General features: G+C 38.8%; 1 protein-coding gene across 1 annotated transcript in view; it reads right to left on the bottom strand.

The window, feature by feature from the left end:
• The window catches only part of fus (epithelial splicing regulatory protein fusilli), a 267610-nt gene that overhangs the window by 214682 nt on the left and 36441 nt on the right, over nt 1-16487 (bottom strand). Inside the window, 1 exon segment of the mRNA XM_083113532.1 lies at nt 13964-14107. Coding sequence (XP_082969658.1) covers nt 13964-14107 — 144 coding nt within the window.

Raw genomic sequence — 16487 nt, 5'->3', positions numbered from 1 at the left:
CTGAATTTAAATACGATCCAGGAACCATTTTTCAGACTGAATTTAAATACGATCCAGGAACCTTTTTTCAGACTGAATTTAAATACGGTCCAGGAACCTTTTTTCAGACTGAATTTCAATACGATCCAGGAACCTTTTTTCAGACTGAATTTAAATACGGTCCAGGAACCTTTTTTCAGACAGAATTTCAATACGGTCCAGGAACCTTTTTTCAGACTAAATTTCAATACGGTCCAGGAAGCTTTTTTCTGACTGAATTTCAATACGGTCCAGGAACCTTTTTTCAGACTGAATTTAAATACGGTCCAGGAACCTTTTTTCAGACTGAATTTAAATACGGTCCAGGAACCATTTTTCAGACTGAATTTAAATACGGTCCAGGAACCTTTTTTCAGACTGAATTTCAATACGGTCCAGGAACCTTTTTTCAGACTGAATTTCAATATGGTCCAGGAACCTTTTTTCAGACTGAATTTCAATACGGTCCAGGAACCTTTTTTCAGACTGAATTTCAATACGGTCCAGGAACCTTTTTTCAGACTGAATTTCAATACGGTCCAGGAACCTTTTTTCAGACTGAATTTCAATACGGTCCAGGAACCTTTTTTCAGACTGAATTTAAATACGATCCAGGAACCTTTTTTCAGACAATTTAAATACGGTCCAGGAACCATTTTTCAGACTGAATTTCAATACGGTCCAGGAACCTTTTTTCAGACTGAATTTAAATACGGTCCAGGAACCTTTTTTCAGACTGAATTTAAATACGGTCCAGGAACCTTTTTCCAGACTGAATTTAAATACGATGCAGGAACCTTTTTTCAGACTGAATTTAAATATGATCCAGGAACCTTTTTTCAGACTGAATTTAAATACGGTCCAGGAACCTTTTTTCAGACTGAATTTCAATACGATCCAGGAACCTTTTTTCAGACTGAATCTAAATACGGTCCAGGAACCTTTTTTCAGACTGAATTTAAATACGGTCCAGGAACCTTTTTTCAGACTGAATTTCAATACGGTCCAGGAACCTTTTTTCAGACTGAATTTCAATACGGTCCAGGAACCTTTTTTCAGACTGAATTTCAATACGGTCCAGGAACCTTTTTTCAGACTGAATTTCAATACGGTCCAGGAACCTTTTTTCAGACTGAATTTCAATACGGTCCAGGAACCTTTTTTCAGACTGAATTTCAATACGGTCCTGGAACCTTTTTTCAGACTGAATTTCAATACGGTCCAGGAACCTTTTTTCAGACTGAATATAAATACGGTCCAGGAACCTTTTTTCAGACTGAATTTAAATACGGTCCAGGAACCATTTTTCAGACTGAATTTAAATACGGTCCAGGAACCTTTTTTCAGACAGAATTTAAATACGGTCCAGGAACCTTTTTTCAGACTGAATTTCAATACGGTCCAGGAACCTTTTTTCAGACTGAATTTAAATACGGTCCAGGAACCTTTTTTCAGACTGAATTTCAATACGGTCCAGGAACCTTTTTTCAGACTGAATTTCAATACGGTCCAGGAACCTTTTTTCAGACTGAATTTCAATACGGTCCAGGAACCTTTTTTCGGACTGAATTTCAATACGGTCCAGGAACCTTTTTTCGGCTGAATTTAAATACGGTCCAGGAACCTTTTTTCAGACTGAATTTAAATACGGTCAAGGAACCTTTTTTCAGACTGAATTTAAATACGGTCCAGGAACCTTTTTTCAGACTGAATTTCAATACGGTCCAGGAACCTTTTTTCAGACTGAATTTCAATACGGTCCAGGAACCTTTTTTCAGACTGAATTTCAATACGGTCCAGGAACCTTTTTTCAGACTGAATTTCAATACGGTCCAGGAACCTTTTTTCAGACTGAATTTCAATACGGTCCAGGAACCTTTTTTCAGACTGAATTTCAATACGGTCCAGGAACCTTTTTTCAGACTGAATTTCAATACGGTCCAGGAACCTTTTTTCAGACTGAATTTCAATACGGTCCAGGAACCTTTTTTCAGACTGAATTTCAATACGGTCCAGGAACCTTTTTTCAGACTGAATTTCAATACGGTCCAGGAACCTTTTTTCAGACTGAATTTCAATACGGTCCAGGAACCTTTTTTCAGACTGAATTTCAATACGGTCCAGGAACCTTTTTTCAGACTGAATTTCAATACGGTCCAGGAACCTTTTTTCAGACTGAATTTCAATACGGTCCAGGAACCTTTTTTCAGACTGAATTTAAATACGGTCCAGGAACCATTTTTCAGACTGAATTTAAATACGGTCCAGGAACCATTTTTCAGACTGAATTTCAATACGGTCCAGGAACCTTATTTCAGACTGAATTTAAATACGGTCCAGGAACCTTTTTTCAGACTGAATTTAAATACGGTCCAGGGACCTTTTTTCAGACTGAATTTCAATACGGTCCAGGGACCTTTTTTCAGACTGAATTTAAATACGGTCCAGGGACCTTTTTTCAGACTGAATTTCAATACGGTCCAGGAACCTTTTTTCAGACTGAATTTCAATACGGTCCACGAACCTTTTTTCAGACTGAATTTCAATACGGTCCAGGAACCTTTTTTCAGACTGAATTTCAATACGGTCCAGGAACCTTTTCTCAGACTGAATTTCAATACGGTCCAGGAACCTTTTCTCAGACTGAATTTCAATACGGTCCAGGAACCTTTTTGCAGACTGAATTTAAATACGGTCCAGGAACCTTTTTTCAGACTGAATTTAAATACGGTCCAGGAACCATTTTTCAGACTGAATTTAAATACGGTCCAGGAACCATTTTTCAGACTGAATTTAAATACGGTCCAGGAACCATTTTTCAGACTGAATTTAAATACGGTCCAGGAACCTTTTTTCAGACTGAATTTCAATACGGTCCAGGAACCTTTTTTTAGACTGAATTTCAATACGGTCCAGGAACCTTTTTTCAGACTGAATTTCAATACGGTCCAGGAACCTTTTTTCAGACTGAATTTCAATACGGTCCAGGAACCTTTTTTCAGACTGAATTTCAATACGGTCCAGGAACCTGTTTTCAGACTGAATTTCAATACGGTCCAGGAACCTTTTTTCAGACTGAATTTAAATACGGTCCAGGAACCTTTTTTCAGACTGAATTTAAATACGGTCCAGGAACCTTTTTTCAGACTGAATTTCAATACGGTCCAGGAACCTTTTTTCAGACTGAATTTCAATACGGTCCAGGAACCTTTTTTCAGACTGAATTTCAATACGGTCCAGGAACCTTTTTTCAGACTGAATTTCAATACGGTCCAGGAACCTTTTTTCAGACTGAATTTCAATACGGTCCAGGAACCTTTTTTCAGACTGAATTTAAATACGGTCCAGGAACCTTTTTTCAGACTGAATTTAAATACGGTCCAGGAACCTTTTTTCAGACTGAATTTAAATACGATCCAGGAACCTTTTTTCAGACTGAATTTAAATACGGTCCAGGAACCATTTTTCAGACTGAATTTCAATACGGTCCAGGAAGCTTTTTTCAGACTGAATTTAAATACGGTCCAGGAACCCTTTTTCAGACTGAATTTCAATACGAACCAGGAACCTTTTTTCAGACTGAATTTAAATACGGTCCAGGAACCTTTTTCAGACTGAATTTAAATACGGTCCAGGAACCTTTTTTCAGACTGAATTTCAATACGGTCCAGGAACCTTTTTTCAGACTGAATTTCAATACGATCCAGGAACCTTTTTTCAGACTGAATTTAAATACGGTCCAGGAACCTTTTTTCAGACTGAATTTCAATACGGTCCAGGAACCTTTTCTCAGACTGAATTTAAATACGATCCAGGAACCTTTTTTCAGACTGAATTTAAATACGGTCCAGGAACCTTTTTTCAATGTAACAATACGCAAGTTGGACCGAATTTAAATTGTGCGAGAATAAAGGTTCCGGTCCTGGAGCGGGACCCAATAGATCACATTGGAATTTATGGGTTACTGGAGCTTTAACAACCATGCCGATAAGTCAAAAGATTGAAATCACAATTTTGTCGTAAATATTACAAATAAACAGGGCTCGAAAAATCGCGGTCACCAGGTCGCCATGGCGACTAAAATATTTAGCCTGGCGACTGTGATCTTATGCTGTAATATTACCTTTCTTTAAGTTTGCATGTACGAAATTTTGAAGATTCTAAGTTCAAATTGCAGTACAGCGTAAGTTAGAAAATTGTTTTTCGTCAGCGTGTGAACATTCGATAGAGAAAAAAAGGTAAAGTGCTCTCCTGTGCTATGCACCACGCCATGAAGGCGTATAGGGGGTGTGAGGTTAGGGCCCCACACTTTCTTGATCACGACCGAAGATAGGGGTAATGTGATCAGCACCACGCCCCTTGACCGCCTTTACCCTCCCGAGTATCCTCCAGGTACCCACTTTATACGACGCTGGGTGGGCGCCGGAGCCACTTGAACAGGTGGATAGAATCAGTAACAATTTCTTACACTTTGTCCCACCCCCGCCCCATTTCCAGCTTTCTCGCACGATTTAGCGATGTTTTGAATACGGGGATGCTCTGCTTCTTATAGATTGCTTGATTTTGCTTTATTTTACTTCGCTTCTTGTGTCACTTTTGTCTAATTTGCAAAGATGGGGATGAGTGATGATGTGATGAATGAACACTCACAAACATCCATGCCCAGGTCGGGATTCGAACCGACATTTTGCAGACTAACTACAACTAAGGCTCTGGGGCTCACAGACAGTATAATCTTCTGTTCGGCTTCTGTTGTGTGCTGTCCTTGTCTGTTTGTGAGTATCCTTTCATCATTCATCCTCATCTTCGCGATTCGCCGCAACCGAATTGCGCACACTTTAGATCCAGGATTGCCCACAAATATCACTGACCTGTTTTGCACAGATTTTGATAGCTTTAAAGTCTGTGCGCAAAACTGTTTTTTTTTCTTTAGACAAGAAGAGAGAGAGAGAAATTAGAAATAAAATGGTAAATGTCTTAAGGATTAAATAAAAAAATATAGCCTAATTTGACCAGTAAATGTAGCAAGTTCATATACAATTTTCATACCAATTTATACAATACAGTGAGTCACTATTGATGTTATCAAGATACAATTTTCATACCAATTTACTCAAACTCAAAAGTTAGGTTAGGTTAATGACTGCACAACAAACACTTCTGTCAATCGAAGCTCGTGACCTTCGGTATAAATACGGAGATACACCGACCATTACATTCTAGTCCACCAATCAGGTTCATCCTCTATGCCTATCTAATGCTACCCTTCCAGCAAAAACACGTGTAAGTCCACACACACACACAAACAAACAACAGAAGTGAGAACGGCTTGAGAACATTTTTACAACTGACAACATCGCCTCATTTTTTTGTGCGCAATCCTGTACATTGTGACAGCTTATCAGATACCACTGATAAAACCGGAATAGTGTGCGCAATCCGGCTGTAGCGTCGCGATTAACCAAAAGTGGCAGAAAAGCGAATCAATCAATCCAAATGGGAAAGGGTGTGTCAAAGGGCATTTACTCTGGAATCGAATACGAGATCTTCAGTGGCAAGAATCGAACAGTAGACGCCCTTGGCCACATAGGCAACTGAGTAAATGTAACAATTATAAATAGGGAACAGATTTTAAGGTGCAGCACCTTTCCAAAAATATAGCTGTTTTCATACCGATCGCTTGAGATGTGTATTTTAGGACATGAAATCAAGTAAAATTAACACACTTGGTTGCACCCTTTCGTGAGATTAGCACATTAATCCCATTTTTACCTTCTCAGCACCTTTCTACTTCCTTCTGTTTCATTTTTTTCTAAAAAATTGGACAGAAAAATTAATTATTTTTCACTCTTCTTGAGCAGCTAAACAAATCCTATAGTCTCATTTTGTAGAGCAGAACGAGAGCTATAAGATGGTATAATATAATCACTGCAACCCCAATAGTTCCCAAGGTAATGTAGAAAAACCCGCGAGAAAAAACACAAACTTCAACAAAACCTATTCGCAGAAACTCAGTTCTCTACGCGGTCCGCGCGCAACCACAGTTCTCTGTGCGGTCCGCGCGCATTATATACAGAAGGTGTAGAAAAAAGAGAGCATTGAATAAAGGCATTTTATCAGCACCTTTTTGGTAACATTTTCAGAACCTTTTTTTTCCTTTCCCGACTACAATTTTGCATATTACAATTATAAAGTAATACGCCTACAAATGCCGATTACAATTCAGTCTTATGAAAGTTCTTAGCCTCGGCGATCAAAGACCGGAAAAGGGCGAAGAGCAGCCAGGGGTAAAAATGACAGGAAGGTCAATGAACTTGTATCTGGTCACCTGATTACTGAGGTAATAGGTAGGAGGACGGACTGCTTTCCCGTGAGGTACAAGCAGACCTGTTTCGCAATCTGCGATATATTTAACGCTTCCTAGTGAAAGCCACAACTGTATTTTTAAAACGAGGGGCACGTTTTGCACTCTGCAGGTATTTTTCCTTTCTCAACAACAGTCGCAGGGGGGGGGGGGAGTGTTATGACAGTCTTCAGCTCATTTACGAAAACAAGGTGGACGATGTACGAAAATAAGCCGTCTGAAAACAGCTCAATTTTTAGGGATGTTACACGGCGTAACTTGAGACCTTGGCTTGGGTTAAGAATCCAAAAGTTTCCTATCCCTTAAAAATAGCGTCCACGACCATTTTGCTAATAACTTTTACATGCAAAATAACAAATGCAAATATTTATTAATTGCTATACCGGGAGGTATAGAAATTTACCCTTAACTTGTAAATTTACATAAATCTGAGGGGCAAGTGCCACCCCCAGCCCCTGCCAAGTTCCGCACAGACGAGATAAGTCTCGATAGCGTGTCTAAATTTCGAGATCAATGCGAGATAAATCAAGACTAGGACGTATGGGTGGATAAAGAATGGTGAAGGGGGACAACACCCCCCCCCCCCACCTCCTGAGACTTCAAAAACAAAAATAAGTCGTCGAGAACTTGGCGATTACCCGGTGATTTTTGACCTCTAAAATTAGCTGATAGCCCTTCGAGCCATTAACCTAGTGGGCGACAGTTAGAAAAAGGATCATCCGTTCTCCTTGAGATAGTTAATACGCTATTTCGAAGGTAAATTGGGATTTAAGGTGTGTAAAAATTTCGCCTAACGAATCAAAATTGTTTTGCTTTAAGATTTACTGAGACAGCGCGCGGGGGGAGGGTATCTGTCTAATAGAACAAAAAACATGTTTTGAAACTCATTCATGAAGTACTTTTGTTATATTAATATAATTGACGTAGCCCAAGCAACAAGAACTTAAAATATTTACTGGTATTGATCTAGGTGCATGCTTTTAATTTCACACACACTTTAATTCGCGATCCCCTGATTTCAAAGAGACAGTGTTAAACAACAAAGCTATCGATGAAAGCTGAAGGTTTCTTACTACACAAAAAACAGAAAATGCGTCAATTGAGGCAAATGTGCACAATTGTTTATCTCCAGAAACAAATTCAAGAGCATAAAATAAGTTCGTGCATTTCAAAGAAACCAACATTACATGTTTAACTGTGATAATTGGTGAACAAACATCGATTTGACGTATTTCGAATAATGCATGTGCTCACAAGACAAGACTAGACTGTGTTCAGTGAAATAAATTTTGGCCAACTCTTAATTTATGAAATTTTGACGTTAAATCGTTCCTTTGCACGCTTTTAATGGTGAATTTGATTAAATGATATTCACCCGGCCGCTGATGTGAGAGTCTAACTTGAAATCTTTTATGTCGGTATCGTCCGAGCACAGATGATACGTTCTATCTGTGGTCCGAGTCAGTTTAGTGCTCAAGCATTTCATGCCATTCCGATAGATGGTGCTGACGGCCACGAATATCACGCAAGCGCACTGACAAATCAATTCACTGCCTTCAAAACAAGCAAAACCGAAAATTAGTTCTGAAATAAGTATGTTACGGATTTCAATACGCTGGAAGACCAGACTTAAAGAGTTCCACTGGCTTTTAAATTGAAGCAATGACCTTTGTGTGACCTTGCGCGGAGGTCGGGCAATCACGTTGAGCATCCTTAAGCGCCGCCTCTTGCATTTCAAAGAGACGAACAGGTTGCAACATAAGACCTTGAACCTGTGTAGGAAATGGCTGTTTCAGAAAATAAGCTTGGCTGTTCCTTCCGATAGAAATGACACAAGAATGTTCCTAGAGCGTAAGAAATTGACCGTGTACGCTTCCACAAATAATATATATACACTTCTGTACTTCTGAAACAAGTGAATAACTATGAGAAAGATTTCAAGGATCGAACCTGGGTCTCACGCATAACAGGCACCTTCCAGCTTCAGAAGCTTATTCAAAGGGAAGAATAGATGAACGCGCTGTTCTACATGCCCATACAATAATTCTTAAATCGCTTAAGAGCTCCAGAGACAAGACGAATTGTAAATGTCTGTCTCGTTAAAGGTCTTGATTCTATTTGTAAACATCCGTTTCATTCTCGTATCGGTCTCGAACGTAGTACAGTAAAATCTCGTTAATCCGGACCCCGATTAGCCGAACTTCGCTTAATCCGGACAGGCAAAAGCCCCCCCCCCCCCAAAAAGGAAAGGTTTTAAATGTGTCTAGAAGTCAACAAGAGAACTTACCATAGAAAAGGCAGTAAACCAATGATGAAATTCTGTTTCCCGGAGACTTTGTAGATATATTTTGATAGGGGTTCAACGTTCAATTACTGTTTTTTAGTATTATATTAGAGTTGAGTTGGTGTTTTAAGTCCACTTTATGCACAGTAAGGCTAATCGGGACTGGACCTACAGTTTAAAGTGGGATCCGAACCACTTGTGCCTCCACTGGGTATCGAACCCGGGACCCATTGACTACAAGGCGACGACGCTACCACTGCGCCATTGGGGAAGACCCAGTATTATATTAGAATTGTATGTATGTACTGTATAGTGTATTTAGGCCTATGCCCTTTAAATACACCATAATAAACGTGTTTTGTTGCTATAAACGGAGTTTTAATGCACTTTCTACTGTTCTTTTAGGTTATTTCAGTTAATCCGGACTTTCTTTAAAGCGGTCAACTTATCCCCCCATTAGTCCGGATTAACGAGGTTTTACTGTACAATTTTACATTTCCAAATATTCAAGTTTATTAAGTTCCAGTACAGGTATATCACAATGAAGTTCACTATACTGTATTTAAAAAAATCTTGACCGAAAGCAAAATTTCTTGCCTGGTGGACACCCTGCAAATAACAGTCCGGCATTGGAGCCCGGGACCTCTGACGTCGTAGCGTGTGAATGGATTACTTCAAGCAGAAAAGTCGCCATGACCTCATCCAGCAAAGACTGCTACAATCTAGTTGCGTTTCCATCCACCTGAAGAATCACTGCGACTAAGCAACTTAAGCAAAGCCAAGCAGCGATTGGTAAGAAGCCAATTTCATGAACCAGACGCCAGGGAAAACACCAGCAGCAACAACGAATGGGAACCGGTAAGAACCAGTTTGCGTTCTGTTTTCCATTTTCTCTTCTTCTTTTTTTTTTTACTTTTCCACTTCTCTTCCTGCGGATGTGAGAAGGGCAACAACCCTTATTAAAGCCTTTCTTATCTGCAAGTTCCAGAAACTGAACAAGGTTGAAACAAAGCAGAAAAACTTGAAACCAATCGCGAAAGCAATAATATGATAAGGCAAACTGAATTGGTCCTTCCATTTCAACTTTGTGATTTTAAAAAAGTGTCCAGTAATACTGGTTTGCTTATTGCCATTCTTCATTAGTAAACATACACCTGTGTTCAAGAGGTCAAATGATTAGTTAACTCACAAATACTAGCTACGTAGTGCCACACGGGTTGACTTTGCCCTCACCCTCACGACTCGCCTTTCACCGTCACGGACTGACTTCGCCCTCACCCTCACAGGTCTTCGGAGGACGAGGTCTACCCTCATGAGAGTCGCCCCTTCTGCTTCAGTCTAGTTTTAGGTCTTTCGTGACAACACTCCAGTCTAGTTCCTGTCAGCCTCCAAAGAGAAAAATGTAGATCTAATCTCGCAATAACATACAAAAAAAATGCTTACTGCAAAGTTGTCCGCGTTATGCTCCTCGAGTCTAACCGAGACGGAACCTACAGTTTAAAATGGTTCTGAAGCAATGTGTCTCCACCTTGAATCGAACCCAGGATCCATTAATTACAAGGGGACAGCAATATAAACTGCACTCTCTGGAGGACCCTTGTTGAATAATGATTAGATGAAGGGCACCAACACTCAGCCATGCCCAAACCTAGATTTGGGATCTTTGGGGGCCAAGACTGTGAGACGACCAAGAAGGTTCACTTCAAAGTCATCCCCATTAAAATGTGTTAAATTATGGGGTTCATTGATATCAATGTATTATACACCCAAGGACGCATTTAGGGTGGGGGTCCAGGGAGTCCGGACCGCCCCTCCCCGAAAGACTTATGCTTGCACTATACTATTTATGATAATATGCACAAAATATTAATGAGAAACTTTACTTTTCACCAACTGGATCTAACATTCTTTTTTGTTATTCAGTAAATATTCGTCTTCATCTCTTTGACATTAATTTCTTTACCTGGGCACTTGTTTTTATGTAAATTATGTCGATTTCAACTAAACGAAAGCTAGATAATGAGTACGTGGTTATATTTCTATACCATCTTTTTACCTATTCATGCAATAATAATATAATATTAATTTTAATTTGTATTTATTAATTCAATATAGTTATAATTAGGGAGACAAATTTATGGTAAATAAAAACTGAGGAGAGCGGTAAATAAAATGTTAGATCAGCGGTATATACCAGCGGTGGAAAAAAAATGGCACACACTTTTTCATTATGAGAGGAAACAACATACAAGAGAGCTATAAATTGATAAACTACTTCATTTTTATATACTGTACACATACACAAGTACTTAGCTGTCCAACCAAAAAGAAAACATCAACACAAAATCACTTCATTTTTAAATTGCATATCTCAAGTGATTTATTCATTGTATGTATTTAAAGGATATCCTTGCTGTACAACAAATAAAATAATCACTACTGCACATACACAAACACATGTTGAAAATCACATGATGATAAACAAATGACACCATTGTTCTTCAGCTGCAAGTGTTAGGAAACTTTAGGCAAACGTTTCGTTACAAATCGACAACCTAAATTGCCGGTTTTTGCGTGTTTTCTACTTCTACGGTTATTTCGCGAAAAAGCGTTAATTTCGTGGAAAAACACACATTTCGCATTACTTCTGCCAAAAAAACTCATGCATATTTCACCATTGGGGGTGTAGTTACGTGCAGAATGTTCAAAATTGAATCTTTTTTTCACATTTCGAGATTTTGCGCATCGCGAAAATTCAATGTCCCTAGTTATAATACAATTATTTTAATTTAAACATTATTATTATTATTATTATTCCTGAGACACTTGAATATATTTTTATTCCCCTTCCCAATAATTGAAAGGCAACTGCTCCAATGGCTATAGGAACGGATCTTTGGACCAGTTCATGAACAACTCGAGGAAACGAACCAATGGCAAAGGTTCAACAGTAGAGGATTGCCCTAGAGACTGGTAATTCACAACCCTGGATGAACCACTATGGCATTGCAATCAACTTTAACGACGAGGCCGTGCTACATAATCTCGAAACCATTGTTCTTCGCTTGCGGTGCGAGAGACGGGACATTTACCTTCTTTTTATTTATCCTGTCTGTGTGATACTCTTGAGGGACCGGGTACGAAAATTCCTTTCCACGATGTTATTAAGGCTTCGCGCACGCTCTCCCACAAAAAATATCTCGACAGTAATAAATAGTAGGGTGGGAAATGAACTCCTGAGCTGAAGCGAGGATGGTATTATTTGGAGTGTTAAGTTCATAAGGGTGCGAAAGTCGCACGAAGGTATGGTTCACACGAAGCATCAAAATGTCCATTACCCACGACAAGCATTGTTCAAGTGGGTAGTCAATCTTGGCGGTAACATTACTGCAGGCGAAAATGTCTAATTTCAAAACTAAAAATATGATTTTGGTGCACACAGAACTTAAAACGTGCCAATTGACACATATATGTTGACTCCAATAACTAGGAACCTCAAGTTTTAATTTTATTTTCCCCTTAATTTCAAAGTTATTTTTACATGCATTTTTACTGTCCCTTCTATGCTTAAGATTTTCACATTGCTTTAGTTCTGGAAAATTGAGACAAATTTTAGTTATAATGACAAAATAAATATGGCTTACCTTTTTAAGGAATGACCATAATTCTTTTATTTGGAAAACTCATCTCATCAGCCAACAAATATGAAATGTTTATTGAATGATAACACCCAAATCTTTGAACACTATCATACACATCACATTTCCCTAACAATGCCAAAATATCCCACTGGGACCGCTTTGGGTACACACACATACACCCCCCCCCACATCCCTCCGAAACACAACAGACGTGCTTCTGTCTGAAAACTTCCCCGTTCCTATGAAATTTCTGGTAAGATCCGCCCCCGAGCGAATTCTATTTCAGGACGAGATTGAACACTGTCAATACGTCTGCGCCAAACTGTAATAAATGAAGCGTGATAATATTTTGTTGAATCGAACTATCACCAACTAGCGTTTGAGGTAGTTTCTTTTTAACAGAAGAAGTGTTATTCCAAGTTTATATGGCATATTTTGCGGCGTTTTTCGCATTAATGTGCAAAATTCGGTGTTATTCAATTGGGAAATTACACATTTAGCTGTGTCAACTGATGCATTAAAAGTGAAATTTTGTTATCCTTGAAATCATCTTCCCAATTAATGCATTTTTAATGCTCCACACGGAACACCAACTGATAAAAGTGCCCTATTATGCATTTCTGTGTGCATTTTGACACACCAAACAGTGCATCATTTGCAGTTTATGAACGTTGATGTGTCACAGGACACATTTTGAGTTCTGTGTGTGGTTTTGCAACTTCTGATACATTTTCTGGTAAAGCCAGATTTACTTGTTTAATTATAAATTAAGGTTCTTAAGATTGATTTGTTGGGTCACTTTGTGCTTTTTTCGTCCAATAAGGCATTTTAAACCCATTTTTGTGTTATTTTCTTTACCTCTGAAGCTTAAATATCTTTATATTTAACGATTTGTTAAAATGTTCATTTTTTTCCTGTGGCAGTTGATGTTGAACGTATCTTTTGTATGTATAAAAGTGTGCTAGACGAAAATCGTCGGTCATTTCTTTTTGAAAACTTGCATAAAATCTTAGTAACATACTACAACTCACAGTTAGATGATAGGCCTAATTTCAACATATTGTATCTGGAGTGGTAATAAAATAATAATTTTGTTTCGAGAATTATTTTTCCAAATTTTAAGTCATAAGTTTTGAGTTTGCTGCTTCAATAATTAAGTTGAATTATCATTAGAAAATATTAATTGACAAGTCGATTTGCACAAATTTAATGTCTAAGATTTTGATGGCTTTGCAAATTCTAGTACACTTTCTGGTAAAGCCAGATTTACTTGTTTTCTGATAATGTTTTTAAGATGAATTTGTTGGGCATTCTGTGTTTTTTTTATCAAATAAGGCATTTTAGGCCATTTTCCGGATATTTTCTTAATTCCGAGGCTCAAATATCTTTATATTTAACTACGCAACACGAAAATTTCCGAAATCCCTAAACGGGCACATCTCTATTAATTCCACTTTGCTCCAAATCGTGGTCAAATTGGCGAGACCAGCCTCCACTAGGTGGCGCTATTTCAGAGATTTGCAAACCAAGAAATCCCGTCTCAAAGTAATGCATGGAAAAGGATAGAAAAGATGATTACTTCAAAGTAGGCATTAGGCTGTGGTCACACTAGGTGAATTTTACAATCGATTCAGACACTCCAAACCAATCACTTACCTGTTCCACGACTTCCTCCAAGTGTTGCCCCGTTTTCACAAGGTCTTCTGTGAGTGAACTCTCGTTTCGACATTGCTCTGAGAGTATATTTTCGTTGATATCTGCTACGCGTGGTTTCACCAAATACTGTTGTACCGCCACCACCTGAAATGTAAAAAAGATAACATGTTAATGAGAGAATGCACCGTCATATGACATGTAAAAAATATATAATGAAAACACCTTAAATATGATTTGCTTTTTGATATAAAGCGTCGCTTTTCTCCCACTCTTGGCTAATCGCGACGACGAGAAGAAGTGATGATGAATACCCATGCAGGATTCGACATTAGTGATCAGTGCTAACCACTTCATCACTGAGGTTGGCTCCATAGATATGACATCGTGTAGGGAATTCACACTTCATTATTAAATTACAGTATAAGCAGCAATGGATACATGTAAATGTTCTACAAACAGGGTTAGGTTTACTGGCGTAGGGGGAACCTGACGGGGCTACAGCCTGTCCCGAAATTTTGAGAAAATCAATTTTTTTAAAATGAAAACAGTAATGAAATTGAAAAAAAATAATTGGTAAGATTATCATCTTTCTCTTGAGTACTATTTTAACAGAGCGAAATACACGATGTATTTCTTTGTTTCCAGCTCCTCTTGAAGGCAGCTATGTAATATCTACCATTACAAGTCCACCGAAAAAAATCCTGCGTGCGTGCGTACGTAGATTACGCGGCCTACTGTATCTCGTACTTTACATGAGGGGTGGTATCAGCATGGGCGTCGCCAGAAATTTTTGCAGGGGGAAGGGGTTCGGGCAAATGATAAAAGTTGAATAGCTGAAAAAAAAGGTATTATTACCACGGTTATAAATGTTATTATACAATAATAAATATTATAAACTATCAAAAATAAAGTTTATTATATAAATGAGGAGACTCGATCCACCAAACGGGCTTCCCCGATGGCGCAGTGGTAGCATCGTCGCCTTGTAATTAAGAGGTCCCGGGTTCGATACCCGGAGAAGGTACATAGTGGTTCGGATCCCACTTTAAACTGTAGATCCAGTCCCGATTAGCCTATCTGTGCATAAAGTGAACTTAAAACACCAACTCAAACCAAACCAACTCGATCGACCAAACGAGTGAATACCAGCACAATCATTTTCCATTATTTCCTATGCATTTTATGCAGTTAGTATCCGAAATGCATTTTGATATTAACTTTTGCACGCCTCGTTCAAGAAAAGACTTTAAATGTTAGAATGGATTTTTTTCATAAAGTTTGTTGTGTGACCTCTCACCTACAACTGTAATTCTTAGAGTTTTAGAGACTGTAGAGCCATTTGTTCTTTTGGACCTCCCCCATGGCGCAGTGGTAGCGTCATTGCCTTGTAATCAAGGGGTCCCGGGTTCGATACCCGGTGGAGGCACAAGTGGTTCGGATCCCACTTTAAACTGTAGGTCCAGTCTCGATTAGCCTTACTGTGCATAAAGTGGACTTAAAACAACAACTCAAACCATTTGTTCTTTGGATGAAATGGTAGAATATAACCTTGTTTCTGTAGTTTTGGTCAAATGTGAATTTGTCCAATTTTTCTTTCATCGTGTACATGAGCAATTTCAGACCATTCAAGATTTCCAAAAGGAACACTGTTCAACGACTTTCAATTGCCTTTAATTCAACTTGTTCATGATTAATTTGCATCCACTATACACGACTGGATGTGCTTGATTCAGGTAAAGTTTTCAATTATCATTTCAAAGTATCGAACGCGCCGAGTTTGTAACACTAACTAAACTGAAGCAGCAAAGTTTCAAGCTGAACAAGACTGGTGAAATCCTCAAACGACACCTGACGCTTGTCGCTCCACAAGTCACGATCTCGTCTGAATATGTCTCAAAGGACCTAGTCTCGTTCTCGTCTCGATTAATCGATGAGGATGAACGATTGATTGAAACTGATGAAGCGTCACTCACAAGGGAACGGTCATGCTGTCACGGAGACATCTGGTGGAGGGAAGACAATTTCGTCAACAAGTGAATAACATAAAGGACGGTTCGATATCCGGTGGAGGCGTTTAGTGGTTCGGATCTCACTTTAAACTATAGGTCCAGTCCTAGCCTAACTGTGCATAAAGTGTACTTCAACTCAGCAACAGAAGCAGCATACAGTACGATTATCGAAAGTTTAGCTTGACAGTAATTCCTCCTTTCGTGGGAACTTTGAATCCACTTCAGTAGCACATTAAAAGTAAATTCTCTTGGAAATGGTACAACTGTTTTGCAAGCAGTGCACTACTTGATTTGCGAGTACTCAGAATAATATCTCAAGCACATATTGTCGTACGGTTAACTGTCTTAGCGCAGTATTGAGACACGAAGATTAGTTTCGATGACCAAGTGTTGCCAGCTCGAAACTTTTAGTACTAAACTCAGTTAATTTCAAACATTGGTTAATATGGTTATATGGTATAATCAGGTTGCGACATCCTAGGGGGACGGTGGCGATTTCCCCCACCAACAATCTT

This window comes from Lepisma saccharinum, chromosome 27, assembly GCF_977018435.1.
Source record: "Lepisma saccharinum chromosome 27, izLepSacc3.1, whole genome shotgun sequence".
Lineage (NCBI taxonomy): Eukaryota > Metazoa > Arthropoda > Insecta > Zygentoma > Lepismatidae > Lepisma > Lepisma saccharinum.
The sequence above is the reverse complement of the archived record's forward strand: the minus strand, read 5'-3'. Positions and strand labels throughout refer to the sequence as shown.